The 15,995-nt window shown below is 38.7% G+C and overlaps 1 protein-coding gene across 1 annotated transcript in view; it reads left to right on the forward strand.

Annotated features, from left to right (window-relative positions):
* The first annotated feature begins 5,469 nt into the window (after positions 1-5,469).
* baiap2l1b (BAR/IMD domain containing adaptor protein 2 like 1b) overlaps positions 5,470-15,995 on the forward strand; it is a 63,170-nt gene continuing 52,644 nt past the window's right edge. Inside the window, exons 1-3 of the mRNA XM_081388347.1 lie at positions 5,470-5,820; positions 10,582-10,657; positions 12,186-12,272. Coding sequence (XP_081244473.1) covers positions 5,770-5,820; positions 10,582-10,657; positions 12,186-12,272 — 214 coding nt within the window. The 5' untranslated portion in view covers positions 5,470-5,769. The remainder of the gene's footprint in view (positions 5,821-10,581; positions 10,658-12,185; positions 12,273-15,995) is intronic.

Below are 15,995 nucleotides of genomic sequence, written 5' to 3' on the forward strand. Positions count from 1 at the left end.
ATTATCTTGCATACTCTAATGTACTTAAGGTATCAAGAGTAAAAGTAAAGGAATTCTGCATTTCTATTACTGCATGTTGCATTTTACTTCAGAATATCCTCAAGGTTGATACATTTAAACTATAGCCTATACTTTTGTGTAGTTTAATGTAAAACAATGCATCATGTTGTAAAATAACAGTTTTGTAGTGTTGCTGTCTCGTGTGGGAAAATTACTTCGAGTATTAACGAAGTATGTAGTTCCTTACATACCACCACTGGTTATTTTGAAAATTAAAGTAACAAAATGTAGGCCTATTGTCACAATATTAACAAATTGTTGCTAACTACAGCTCCGTCCCATTTCAAAGGGCGCATCTGAAGTGCTCGGACCCGTCTAGCCTACGGAGGATTGTTCTTGTCGCCTAGCAACAGTGACTGACAGCTGCCGATGACGAGCGGGAGTAACATTCGCACTGGACTTTTTATATTCAACTGGGTTTTATATTCAAATGAGGTTTAAAACCTGTGTAAATATATTTACCATGGTCCATTTATGTGCATAATAAAAAGAATACACTAGCCTACAAAATCGCATCAAGGTAAGATATAGGCTAAAAATGAACATTTGAATCTTCGGCTAAGCCGAAAGTATGACCTGAAACTTAATACCATGTCCTCCAGTAAAATATAAAACATAAAAATGACAATAGCCAGTTCTGGCTCCATATGAATTGTCTGGATGGCAGCATACTCTTGCACCGTTGCTTGGCGCCTGGAGCAGTAATCGGGAACACCTGGCTGCGCAATTAAGAAATCCTACAGAGGCTACATTGTGCGTCCTTCGGAGGACGCATAAGCTGCATCCTTGAAGTCTTCAGTCCTTCAAAGGATGCAGCCTTCACATTGGGACACAGCTAATGAAATGTGACTTCCTGCTTATTATGACGCAAAATTATGATTTTTACGTCATAATAAGCAGGAAGTAAAACACTTAAATCCTTATTTCTCCCATCTCAGGGAAAAATGAATGAAAAATCCACGTTTATTATAATATATGACTGTAACAACAAAGCTTAACGCAAATGGGTGAAGTGTCCCTTTAACAAGCAAGACTGGAGAATGAAAGAAAGGATATTGTCCTCTTCTTTATGAATCATTATCAACTGCTGTGAACTGTCCCTCACGTGGAAGAGGAGAGGAAGCTTTGACCATCCGCTCACCGGAGAACTCACCTGTCCACCACCTCCCATTGTGAATCTGGCACCAGCTTGGAAGAAGGAGCTCGGACAACCTACTTACTGTGAGACACTTACTTGTCTATTACTGACCGTTGCGAACTGCCTCCACGTGGAAGGGGGAAGGAAGCTTGGACCATCTACCCACCTGTGAGTAACTCACCTGTCCAATACTCTACCTCTCCAGTACTCCCCACTGGGAATCGCCGCCTGTGGGGAAGGTTGTGTCTACTTTGCCCCGCCTTGGATTCTCCCTGGACGAGGGAGAGAAGAAGATTTTTAGATTAGGATTATCAATTATTTTATTCTCAATAAAATTGTTATTCTTTATTCTCTGTCTCCGGTCTCGTCTCTGGCACGCTCCTCAAAGTGTTCTTGGTCTAGGGGTGGGTGTAGTCTGGTTCGGCCCATCCCGACCTGTGACACTTTATTAGCCGGTTGTCCTGCATCCTCAATAAACAAGCTACAGTTAGTCCAAAATGCAGCCGCTAGAGTTCTTACTAGATCAAGAAAATATGATCATATAACACCGATTTTATCATCACTACATTGGCTACCTATAAAGTTCTGTATTAATTATAAGGTATTGCTACTGACTTATAAAGCCCTAAACGGCTTAGCTCCAGTCTATTTAGCGGATCTTCTATCACCCTATAATCCATCGCGCTCTTTAAGATCAATAAATTCGAGGCTTTTGGTCATACCTAGGATATCCAGATCAACCAAAGGAGGGAGAGCATTTTCACATTTGGCTCCAAAACTCTGGAATAGCCTTCCTGATACTGTTCGTTGCTCGGACTCACTCTCCCAGTTTAAAACTAGATTAAAGACGCATCTTTTCGGCCAGGCATTCATATAATATTGTTAATCTCACAGTTTCAAACTACAATCCGGCCTCTAGTTCATAAATGCCAGAGGAGAACTGGCCCCCGACTGAGCCTGGGTTCTCCCAAGGTTTTTTTTTTCTCTCCATTAGGTCACCTGATGGAGTTTTAGGACACCATTAGGCCGCTTGATGGAGTTTTTTCGGTTCCTTGCCACTGTTGCCTTTGGCTTGCTCAGTTGGGGATATTTTGGGGATATTTAATTTTATTCTATCAATCAATAAATCCCACTAGAAACAAACTTTGTTGTATTATTTTATTTTAATACTGTGAAGCTGCTTTGATACAATCTGTATTGTGAAAAGCGCTATACAAATATACTTGATTTGATTACAGAAATGAATTACCGCTGTAATTACATGCAGGAATTTTTTAACCATAAAACTATAAAAAGATACATTACTAGTGCTGTCAAATCAATAATTAATGATCAATTACATGTAACATAAAAGTTTGTTTAAAAAAAATATACAGTATATATATATATACACTGCTCAAAAAAATAAAGGGAACACTTTTTAATCAGAGAATAGCATCAAGTCAGTTAAACTCCTGGGATATTGATCTGGTCAGTTAAGTAACAGAGGGGGTTGGTAATCAGTTTCTGCTGCTTTAGTGTTAATGAAATTAACAGCAGGTGCACTAGATGGGCAACAGTAAGACAACCCCCAAAACAGGAATGGTTTTACAGGTGGAGGCCACTGATATTTTTTCCCTACTCATCTTTTCAGACTGTTTTTCACCAGTTTTGCATTTGGCTAGGGTCAGTGTCACTACTGGTAGCATGAGGCGATACCTGGACCCTACAGAGGTTGCGCAGGCAGTCCAGCTCCTTCAGGATGGCTCATCAATACGTGCCATTGCCAGAAGGTTTGCTGTGTCTCCCAGCACAGTCTCAAGAGCATGGAGGAGATTCCAGGAAGACAGACAGCTACTCTAGGAGAGCTGGACAGGGCCGTAGAAGGTCCTTAACCCATCAGCAGGACCGGTATCTGCTCCTTTGTGCGAGGAGGAACATGATGAGCACTGCCAGAACCCTACAAAATGACCTCCAGCAGGCCACTGGTGTGAATGTCTCTGACCAAACAATCAGAAACAGACTTCATGAGGGTGGCCTGAGGGCCCGACGTCTTCTAGTGGGCCCTGTACTCACTGCCCAGCACCAGGGAGCTCGATTGGCATTTCCCATTGAACACCAGAATTGGCAGGTCCGCCACTGGTGCCCTGTGGTTTTCACAAATGAGAGCAGGTTCACCCTGAGCACGTGACAGACAGGAAAGGGTCTGGAGAAGCCGTGGAGAATGTTATGCTGCCTGTAACATCGTTCAGCATGACCGGTTTGGTGGTGGGTCAGTGAGGGTCTGGGGAGGCATATCCATGGAGGGACGCACAGACCTCTGCAGGCTAGACAATGGCACCCTGACTGCCATTAGGTATTGGGATGAAATCCTTGGATCCATTGTCAGATCCTGTGCTGGTGCAGTGGGTCCTGAATTCCTCCTGGTGCACAACAATGCCCGGCCTCATGTGGCGAGAGCATGCAGGCAGTTCCTGGAGGATGAAGGAATGATACCATTGAAGGGCCACCACGCTCACCTGACCTACATCCAATAGAACACCTCTGGGACATTGTGTTTCGGTCCATCTGACATCACCTGGTTGCACCTCAGACTGTCCAGGAGCTCAGTGATGCGCTGGTCCAGATCTGGGAGGAAATACCCCAGGACACCATCCGTCGTCTCAGTAGGAGCATGTCCCGACGTTGTCAGGCATGCATACAAGCACGTGGGGGCCATACAAACTACTGAGAACCATTTTGAGTTGCTGCAATGAAATTTCAGCAAAATTGACAAGCCTGCTGCATCATTTTTTCACTTAGATTTCCGGGGTGTCTTTGAATTCAATCGTCTGTAGGTTGATTATTTTCATTTCCATCAAACGATGTGGCATCCTTTCGTTTAGAACACATTACCCAGTCCATATTAGTATAGATATCCAGCATGATATTTTTCCCCATTGAGATCTGATCTATATATATATATATATATGTATATATGTGTGTGTGTGTATGTTGTCTAATTTATCATTGTAGCCTTATTTAAGTTGATTTTCTGTATACTGTGTATTTATTTTTGGACTAATAGTGGTTAATAAAGTCCAATAATGGTATGAGAGAGTGTCAGTGGTAATATCATTGTGTTCTTGTCGGTCAGTGTTAAAGGATCTGTGTAACAGCTGAGGCTTAGCCTGACAGTTAGCCTGCCCTGGACCAGGCTAGTTTCCCAGCATAAGTTGCCAGGGTAACTGAGTTTGAACTATTTTAAGTTTGCTTTATGAAACAGAATCCACCGACAATAAGTCTGACTAACCAAAATAAGCCTGGCTTGTATTCTAATCTTGTTTTATGGAACAACCCTCTGGCTTTCCCACAGAACTGAACATACTACAGCAACAAGTAATTCCCAAACAACACAAGCATATACACCCCCTAGTGGTAACACTGGAATTGCTCGAATGAACTCAATCTACTACATCTCTTCCTCCTTTAAGTTAACACAGTGTAACGACTGAGACAAATCAGACACAATAATTTGGTATATGTACCAAAAAAATCTTTAAACTTCACTTCACCCAAACAGGGCAAGAAGGTACTACCACGATCAGATAAGTTGGTTTTATGGGTGTAAAAGAATGTGACCACATGCTCAAGAGAGAGACAATGGGAAGACAGAAACAATCTTTAATCGATTTGACAGCACTAAACAAAATTATTAAAATGATAATAAAAAATGTTAAATGAATTAATTACACAAATACATTTTATCAAAATAATAATTTTTTATTCAAATAATTCAGCACATTTAGCACATTTATATTTTAAATTTTCCACAGTATTAAATAGGTCTTTATTGAAACTATACGTGTATATTTTATACTGTGTGTGTGTGTGTGTTTATAAATTTATACTTATGTAAATTAACACATGCATATTTATATATAATTATAAATATGAACATAAAAAGAGAAAAGTGCACAAAAATGTCACGTGCATAAAAAGTAAAAAGCTCAATAAATCAAAAAAATTGCATTCACTTTAAAAAAAAAAAACTGAGTGCAAAAACTTGTAAAGTAAAACTAAACTTGCAAGTTTTTGCACTCAGTTTCTACGGTTTTTCAGTGCATTTTTGTGTTCTGGTTGTTTTTCTTGATAGCAAGTACAGACTGTGTGAATGTTCAGATGTCTGCAATAACGACAATAAGCAGCAGATGTCAGCATTTATCTTTTGTTTCTGTCCGAGTGCACCTGTCAGAGAGGACCGCGCGTGACGTCCCACACCTCACCTTATCCGTCCCGCCCCTGACGTCGCACACACACACACACACACACACACACACACACACACACACACATTCATTCACGCGCTCATAAGTTTGAAGCAAACCTCGACTCTCAGCTCAAGTCCACCTGTCCGTTACTGAGTAACACTGCAGCCACTTTCTTAAGGAAATCTATAGCACAGCTCTTGTAGACGACCGTCTTGCTATGAGGACTTTCGGGAGGCGATAAGCGTGCTGTCCTGTCCGAGTTATTTTGGAGTAATTTTGGACTGAGAGGAGAGTCTTTGTCGACATTTGAGTGCGCGCGCTCGTCGCGAGAGGGGCAGAAGAATGTCGCGCGACCCGGAGGAGGTGAACAAACTGACCGAGAGCACTTACAAGGTGAGAGAAATGACGCTTGCTTGCCTAAGGACAAAAACGCCAATATTATTCACCTGTTGAGGTCACAGTGGCTTGCTTAAGCGTTAAACATCCACATATGTGAAGACATTTCAAACACGTCGTCGATAACAGGTTGACAGGTTGGACGTTTCTGGATTGAGGTGGTCATTTTGCTGGTTGAGAAACTTTTAACCAGGTCAGGAAACTTTTTGCCAAACTGGGTCGTTTGCTGAAGAAGACAAACACGATTCTCTTCAGGTTATTCAAATGTTCGGGTTGTCATTGAGCAACAGGTGGGTTTTAACCACAGCACATATGGTTGTCAAATGATTTATTGACACACCCAAATGAGTCAGATCTGAATCCTACTAGATTAAATCATCCTGGGATTTAGTCACACAAGTATACTGATACTGTTTTTTGCCTATTGGGAATTTATTTTAATATCACTCCACCCTTGCTTATGCATCATATGCTTTATTTCCCTTTAAAACTAGCCAAACACAACCTTAATATTTGCACAACAACATATAATTTAATGTTCTGGTAATCTGCAGTTATGCTATAATCCTGAAACCTACCCTTTCATTTTCTGTATGATATAGCTGTTAAAAGGAATAATAATTAGTATTTTTGGGGGGTTGGAATATGACCCAAGCTTGTTCTCAACATTTTTCGTGACAAATCTACTGATATTGAATTACTTTAATCGTATTGACACACAGTAGACCCCATGAGAAAGTGTTGACTATGGATATGTGCACTATGTATATTTGCACTTTCATATATAGATGCACTTTTATGGACTTCAAAACAGAAACAGCCATTCACTGCCATTATAAAGCTTGGAAAAGCCAGGTCATTTTTTAATATTACTCCGATTGTATTAACATTGTGAGTAAATCATGGGCTCATTTTCATTTTTGGGTGAACTATCCCTTTAATATGGAAAGTGAACTGTGCTATCTTTATCTCTGAAGGAGTAATCATCCTACAATGCAAAGATATCTGAGAAATAGTGTTAAAGGTTGTACACAGACCACAACATGTGACATAATCCTCAGTGAAAATGATGAACAAATGTAGAAAGATGAGCACTTTATATCACAACACAACAAATAATAACAAAACATCAAAAATGTAAATAAAGACAGCAACCAGTAAGACAATCTCATAACAGTAAATGGATAATTCATTATTTAAAAATGTAAATTCTGTCATCATTTATTCAACCTCATGTCGTTCCTAGCCTGTATGGCAGTGGATCTCAACCTTTTTGACTTGATATACAATATTTTAGAGCTTGGCATAGCTAGAAAGATGTATATTTGTTATAAAAATAATAACCAAATACTTAAGAAATATATTTTTATTGTAATGCTTGTTTTGTCTTATTTTAAATATTTTTAAGTAATCTTGAGACCCCCTCCCGGCCCCTTGTTGAGGACCACTGCTGTATGACTTGGGTGTGTTCACACTTGGCATGTTTGGTTTGATTAAAATGAACCCTGGTGCGATTGCTCTGTTAGTGCGGTTCATTTGAATAAGTGTGAACGTGCCGTCTGAACCCTGGTGCGCACCAAACAAGCGGACCGAGATCACTGAAAAGATAAATCTGGATCCACTTTCAAACAAACTCTGGTGCGTTTCAAGTGAAATATGAAACTCAACACGGACCAAAGACATGTAAACAATCCAAAAACACGAAATTATGTCACAAAATGTGCCCCTAAAAAGAAAGAATGCTCAAGCCTGTTTTTTCTCGTCACAGTCTTGATGTTGCCCATCTCGGTTAAGGCATCAGAACCGCGTCTCCTTGCAGCAGATCTTGAGTTGTGTGTGTGACGGGGATTCCTGGCGCTATTTTTACTCTTTTACACATTTTATAAGCTCTACGAGTTATCAACTGGTCAAAACACCATCATATGAAGCTACGCACATACAACGAGCACATTTAGCTCAGAACACAGCATTGTTTTGGATGTTCGACTAGCCTAGTTCTGTTGCAAAATACGTCTTTGTTCGTTTTAGTTTTTTATCTTTAGGTTTGGTGTTAAAATGACAATATGAACACTAAGTGAACCAGGGATGTATAATTTAGTTTTTCATTCCAGACCAAAGGAACCAAGAGAACTGAACTAGTGTGAACACAACCCTAACTTTACTCTGTGGAACACAAAAGACGATATTTTGAAGAATGTTGGTAAACGGTTTCGGTTCCTATTGATTTGCATAGTATGGTCAAAACTATAATGGAAATAAATGGAAACCGAAAGTGTTTGACTACCAACATTCTTCAAAATATCGTCTTTTGTGTTTGACTTTTTGTGGTCCTACAGGTTTGGATCAACATGAGGGTGAGAAAATGACAGAATTTACATTTTTGGGTGAACAATCCCTTTAATGTTTCAGCAGTATTATTAAATTTGAAATTCTTTGTTCAGACAACTGTGTTTAACTAGTTGGGACAACATTATCGGTGACTTCTGTTGGTCTAACTTGGGTTTAAAGCAGTTTTTAAGCAAATAACCCCCAAAAAAAGAAGGTTTGTTTGTTTTTTACAGTGCAGGGGTAACAGGACGGACCTATAATAACATTTTCTTGGGAAGGACGAGTTTACAGTTATTTTGTGGTCCCCTGATTTTACAGTATAGCTGTGGCACTGAATGAACGCTTTCATTGGTAGGAGGTTTATTACTAGAGACCCGCTCCCACGTCAGATCTGTCCATAAGTGCGTCATTCCAATATAGTTTCATTCCAGTATAATATCAGCTGTGCCTCCTGTCATACCGAGTCTCAGGCGGTTCGATACGTGTCAGGGAGTGGAGAGGAGTGGGCTGAGGTGAGGATTAGTAAGCACATGTATGCCTCTTAAAGTTCAGTAAATATAACCAAGCCCAAGTCTTCACTAGTGACTCATTCAAATCTCTGCTTCCTCTCTTCGTAATGCAGTGAACTAATGCAGCTTTGGCAGCTACTAAAACACACAGGGCTTTTGCTCAGAAACTGATCTTGTTGTGAAAAAAGCAGTAGTTTTATTGCAGTTCTCAACTTCATTCTCCCAAAATTTGTTCTCCCAAAAATATTTATTCCACACACACACTCGCTCCTGACAGAGGAGGAACAGACACAGCACCTTAAACCCTGAGATGTGCAACCTGTGAGAACCTCTACAGAAAGGATCAAGTGGGTCGAGTCATGACTGGATATTTCACACTTATTTCACACTCTCAGTTCCTAATTGAAGGTCTCTCAGAGGATGTGTACTGTGAAGCTGATAATTGGCTCTCAGGCTGCATTTACATTACATGGTTTTCCTTCCATGTGGCATGGATCGGATATGACCCAGGAACGTGTAAGCAGGATTCCGATATTCTCAGTTTGGTTTCAAGGCCTCATTTATATTTTGAAACAAATCCAATATGAATCGGATACGTGCATTTGCGTCTGCCAACTTAAGCCTCCTCTCCATTGACATCCATTCATAAAAAATGGCCTCTGCTCTCCTTCCCTGCGTACCAGCGTTAGCATTAGCCGTTACGCTTTTTCGGCTAAAGGTTGCAGGCTTGTCATCTAGTGGCTTTGGTAACTCCCATCTACAAAGGAGTGCAGTACAGTCAAAGAAAATGTCAAATCACCAAAACAACCTGCATTCAAATTGCTCTTTTAGCTAAAATTGCACAAAAAGGAATAAGGAAACTAGAATCACATCTATAATGAGTTGCTTTAATAATAATGCACTGAAATTTCAGCAACCGAAAAAATTGGGCTGAAATAAGAAAAGAAAAGAGAGAAAATTCAGAGGCCAAAATAGTTTTAGAGGGTCAAAATCATTGACCAAAACAAAACAGTGACAACACTGATGCTTCTCTGATGACCAACAATATACAATTTGTTTGGCTGAAATATATTGTTGCCGAGCAACTTGACCAGTCATGAACGGTATACCGTGTTGAGTTACCCAAATTTAATTGCAGAAACTTTTGTTTTCAGTTTTCGGCTTCATGAAAACTTTAATTTTGGTTTCATTCATTATGGTGCATCACTATTATACACTTTTTAAACATAAGGCAGGACTTATATTGAGCTTTATGATTTCTCTCATTCATATTTTTTGGACTATCCCATCTTCTATGTCTCTGAGGATGTAAAAAACATTTGAAAGAATATTGTTATTTTTATGGAAAATTGTAAATAATATTGGTGTCTATATAATATTTGGCAGCATTGCAGTCTCATCGAGTGGGCATTCATTAAAAGTCAGACCTGAGAGCTACTGTCTGTATTTAAGACCAAACTGGAAGTTGGTCCAACAGCTTATTCTGACTCATGGATGGACTCTTGGACAAAATGAGCTACAGTGATTTGAAGACACAATATTTTTAACCACTAATTACAAACCAAAGTTATCCATGAAAATCGGACCTGAACCAGGTTAGAACTCAACAGTTTGTAGTTTGTGAAGTCTCCTGATGGCTGGGTAGATACCAGATCTCCATGTTCATCACCTGTAGAATTACAACACCATACTAACATCTCTAAATATGTTGTTATGTGTCAAAGCAGAAGCATTTTGCACTTTGATGCACCCCTGCATGCATCGTACATTAAACCAGAGACACTTTACAATGGGACTGAAGAGGTTGTTTCATGGACAGAACTGTCTCAGTCCACACAATGTCATGATTGCAAATGATTACATCAGGATTGCTCATGCTAACTTTTTAACCATTTCCTCTGTTTGAAATCCCTCTTCGCAGAATGTTATGGATCAGTTCAACCCGGGGTTACGTAACCTCATAAACCTGGGAAAGAGCTACGAGAAAGCGGTTTCAGGTGAGCCTTACCATTCAGTAGTTTCCATATACTATTAGTCTATATTTCAGGCATTGTGTTATGAAGCATTTGGTTATTTGTGAGTCTCTACACTCATTATTAGTGGTTGATAATAAATACTGAGTTTTTAATGCTGAGATGTAGAGAGCGGACTGACAGATTATGGCATTATAAATACACGTCTGGTCAAAAGTTCTTTGCTCACCAGGGCATTTATTGGATCAAAACTAATTTTCTAATTTGATATATATTAAAATGTAATTTACTCCTGTGATGCAAAGCTGAATTTTCAGCATCATTAATCCAGTCCTCAGTGTCACACTATCCTTCAGAAATCATTCTGATATGACGCATACAATATTCACGTCTCATGTTTTTCCTGGGTAAATGAAAATCATTCCAATTTATTACGCTTTTAATGGCAATCAAATCTAAACAAAGGGCAGACCTAATGATTAATGCACGACATCTAAAACATCAAGATGAATTATGGAAAGGATGGAGCTTTGACTTCCCTTTCCTTTTTTTGTGTTTTTTCCCTTTCACTCCCACATATAGCCTTTCTTCAGATTGCTTACTTAGTTACATGTCAATCTACAAAAGTAGGTCTACTGAGCAAAGGGTAGGTTTCATCAAACCTTCAACCAATGTATTACTGTTTGAGGAATCGGGTTAGACATAATAACCACAATACCAGACTAAACATGCTTGTTTAGCATTGTTGTGCCCAGGCTGACTGAAAAGGTTTTGTTGAGTTTTCCCTCTTCTGCTATAAACCCGCTTTCATGCACCCTCATAATGCAATTATAGTGAGATTTAGATAATATTTCGATTAAACTTTACCTTATCTTAACGCAATACTTTCGGTCAAATTGATGTAATTAAGCTCATTATCGCAGTAACTATAATTATAGTAAAAATGTGGCTTATGCCAATTTTAATCACAATAAACGTGGTATGTAAACACTTAAAACAGTGGCCAGTAACGCGTCTACTGTATGTGAGTTCATCATTTGTGTAGGGCATATGGGATATGTGAATAATGGCAGAAAAAATAACTACAATTCTTAGTGAATAAAATTGCATGTAAACAGGAGTCTGGTAAACATCTTATTGTGATTAAGTCCTTAATCTGATTATTGTATGTAAACTTAGTCAGTGTGTCGGCTTTTAAAAACGTGTCTCTAGACATCAGAGTACTTTTGCGCTCCATCCAAATATATTTTCCTGCCAGCTGCTTTTGAATTGCTTTTTTATAATATGGTGATACTATAACAAATGAGATGTGTGCAGATTGATGAAACAAAATAATATGATACTCAAAAGTATTTTAAATTTGTCTGTGGATTTTTGAATGGACACAAGACACCTCTGTGAATCAGAAAAGTAGGAATGGTGATCATCCAGTGACGCTATATTGTTTTATAACCATCTACAATGTGCAGCATGTTGTGATAGAAAGTGAAATGCATTTCTTTCTCTATTCCACCTCAGTAGAATAACACACGTTCTTATCCTCGCTTTGCAGCCATGGCTCTGGCTGGGAAGCAGTACTTTGATGCTGTATCTAAGATCGGGGAGAACGCAGCCGTGTCTCCAGTGTCCAGGGAACTGGGTGAGTCACGGCTAATGCTTTTTTATTGAGAACTGCATGAGCACTTTTCCATTTACTCTTCCTATAGTGCCAGTTCTCATGTGTAGAGATTTGAAAATGTTAAAGAGGATTATATGGTGTCTTTGTTATAGAGTTCACGAAAGAAAAAAACATCTAGGGTAGCAATCACTTCAGTTCATGTGGTTGTCATTGGTATGAGAAACAAATAGACTTTTAATCTTTCATTATCAGCATTTCCTTTATCGTGTAAAGATAACATGGGTCATAATCTGACGTTGTGATAACCTACAGGAATGTGCCATAAAGAATGTTACGTGTCCAGGTTTCGGTTTAATGTTCGGTTCGACGTGTTTGTTGACTTGACATTGTATCTGCCAGATCATGATAATGGTGGATATATTGCATTTATCGACTCGCGTCATGTTTGAGAAATCAGGGTTGATAGCACATGCTGAGTGGTGTGTTCTTTGAAAAATTGTCAGAACGCATTATGCAACTAATGTATGCATGTGAAGATATCAAATGTTCATGTTGCGATTGGGTTAGCAATTGCTGAAATTAGTGGGGGTGCTCTAGGACATAATGCGTAGGTCATTAATGGCACTTTCAGTGCACTAGTATGTAATTAATGGTTGTGCTTTTTAAATATTTTTATAGGAGATTGAATTTTGAAAACATCAATTGCTAATTTGTTTTTTGCAGTGGTATAGAATCATTATGAATTATTATGCAAAGTCATTTAAAAATAATATACATGTTATGAGTAGTGGTCGACCGATATTGTTTTTTTGATGGCTGATGCCGATATCTTAGGGAGCAGGATGGCTGATATAAAGCCGATATTTTTATATGTATATACTTTATATTTATTTTAATCAATATTTAATAAATTAGAAATAAATTAGAAAAAAAATCCTTAAAATAAACATGTTTATACTTTAGATGGCAACTTCTTGAATCTGCAATCCTCTTAAAGTATTTTTCACAAATAGTGGGTAATTGTTTAAAGGCACAATATGTAACTTTTTTGCTTTAAAAATAGCAAAAATCACTATATCAATGTTATATATCTTTTTTAGTTGTGTACTTACATTATCCCGACTGTTTCCAACAACTTTCAGGAGAAATTTGCAATTTAATTCGAAGACACATCCCGTTTCTTTACTTCTGTTTTGTCGCCGTCAATGGCGTCATATCCGCGTTGTCCCTGGTTTCCGCTCGTACTGTCATAGCAACCAGAGCCCTCTGATAGTAACCAAAGCGACCATGGCAAGCAGACTTTGGATAAAAAATGAGAACTAAAACGAGAATCAATATCAGTGCATTGTTTTCGAGATGCCAAGAGCTCCCATAGACAGTATATAAACGAGAGCTCCACGTCCGAGACATCGACCGCTTCTACATGTAACGTTACTTTATTTAACAGGTGAGCACATTTACATAAAACTAATCAATGTTATATAGTTCAACAATGATAAAATGTTAGAATATGATCTGTATGTTATTCTAGTGTTGATCTAGCTTACTGCTAGTCTCATACAGACAAACTAACACATAGCCTACATTTCAACACAGTTAAATGCAGTTTAGTGTGCAAGTGTAATGTTAGACCAAGTGAAACAGCGCTGTGTTACCTCACAAGTTTAATTTGTCTAATAAACTGGCCTGTGAGTTGTAATTCTGCGTGTAGTTCGGTAGAATGAAATGTCCATATTCCTTTTATATCCGCGGGACTCGCGTCGCTTGTGGAGCTGATAGCTGTCTCTTAGCAATCCCGAACTGCTTCATATCACAGTCATGATAAAAACATTGATGTATTCAGTCATCCATAAACATTATTAGATCGGTCGGCTTGACGTTGACGACAAGATCCATAATTCTTAGCAAATGTTGCGTCATCAAACTACGCCTTTGTTATTGTAAGAGGTTAGCGACCCCTAGTGGCGAAAAATTCCATACTGTACGTTTAAAGATATGAATAAAAAGGAAGTAAACACTGTAACGGCACTCAGTAATATGGTAATTTCGTGCGCACTGGTAATCATAGGCTATTTTTTCAAATAAATACAAGGTAACGCTAATATTACATAGAGCACACAGTGAAAACGATATGAATATGACTGTGGGCAACTGGATATATATCACAGCATATTTTAAAATGAAGGATTTCATCAAGTTTTTTCGATCGCGTCTCCTGAAGCTGATCTTCTGTTCGCATTCACTCACTTCACACTAGTCAATCGAAGTAACACGTTTATGCAGGCTACAAATGCACACTTCACAAGATATCACAGCTGGATTCGATTAAATCTGCAAGGTTTGTGAAATTAAATGTTTATTAGATATTCAGAGATTTGTTTAAATGATGTAGGCTAGATGCGCATTTGCTGAATGTTGACGGGAAATGATAAGTGTATTTTAGCCTGATTGTTTGCCTTTTCTGTTACAAATAATATAAAAGCTTTACTTTTTCGCATAACATTTACTTTCTTTGTTTACCAGTTCTGTCTAACAAAGTATTAGATATGACTGGCAGAGGTCGTAAACTAATGGAGACGGATAATGTGAGTGAGCACTCTGTGATCAGGCGCTGCTGTTCTCTTCTCAGCGCCGCCCGTCAAAATAAAAGTCCTGCTTCCAACACATCGGCCAATCAGAAAAACTTATCGGCCGATGCCGATATTTTAAAAATGCCAAATATCGGCCGATATATCGGTCGACCACTAGATATGAGTGCAGTCTTTCCCTTAGGTTTTATGAGACTATGTAGGGTGGACCTCTTTTCTTTTAGGGGAGTCCAAGGTCATGCCAACCTCCCTAAGACAGTTTTGTTCATTTTAAAGTTAAATGCATCAATCTGGTTCACTTTGAGAGTTCAAAATGAAAGGGTTAGTTCACGCATAAAATGAAAATTACCCCATGATTTATGATTTCTATTATGATGCGTCGGGTCAGAGGTCACTCATCTGCCGGAACTCGCCTCGCGTACGGTTGTTACCAGAAGCCAGTGATTATAGTTTATAAAGTTATAAATATGGATAATTTTTCTTACAAAAACGCATGGCTTCGCTTACATACTTTGATCTTTGCTTTTAATTCTGCCATAACCTTTACATTGATTTAGACCATGGCACTGTAGACTGCAGACAGTAAGATAAAAACAATTAACTCATACTTTATTTATGAGCTACTGCCAATCTAGAAACAGCTTTTTGCTATTGGTAAGGGTTTAAGGCTACGGTAGACTGATCCTACACCAGTTGTTTTGGGCCGCTTCATCCCAGAGCAGGACTTATGAACAGCAGGACGTGGACTGAGAGATTCCACCAGATTCTCTTGTGCGTATGTTGCATGAATTGTAGCCGAATACTCCTATTTCACAAGTGCAAATTAGGAGATTGACTTTGCAAGGTCACGCACGATTACACATTGCACATGCAGGGATTTCGTTTGCATGCTGGCTGGGATAAAATCCAACATAGACTGCTCTATTTTTGCATTTTTAAACCAGTTTTATTTTTTCTCTCGGCAGTCTGATCAGATAATGAGAAGAATGAGAAAAGGCTGATATTATTTTCTTTTCATTAGTCAAGCTGGAAATGGAAGGTTAAGTCTGGTCAAGTGCATTGTGGGATACAGTATTGCACTCAGTGAGCTCCCTTTTTTTACTGCACAGTTTGGCAAATATAGTAAGCCAACCATGTGCTCCATGCATACAGATCA

This window comes from Scardinius erythrophthalmus (assembly GCF_964197995.2).
Source record: "Scardinius erythrophthalmus genome assembly, chromosome: 1".
NCBI lineage: Eukaryota > Metazoa > Chordata > Actinopteri > Cypriniformes > Leuciscidae > Scardinius > Scardinius erythrophthalmus.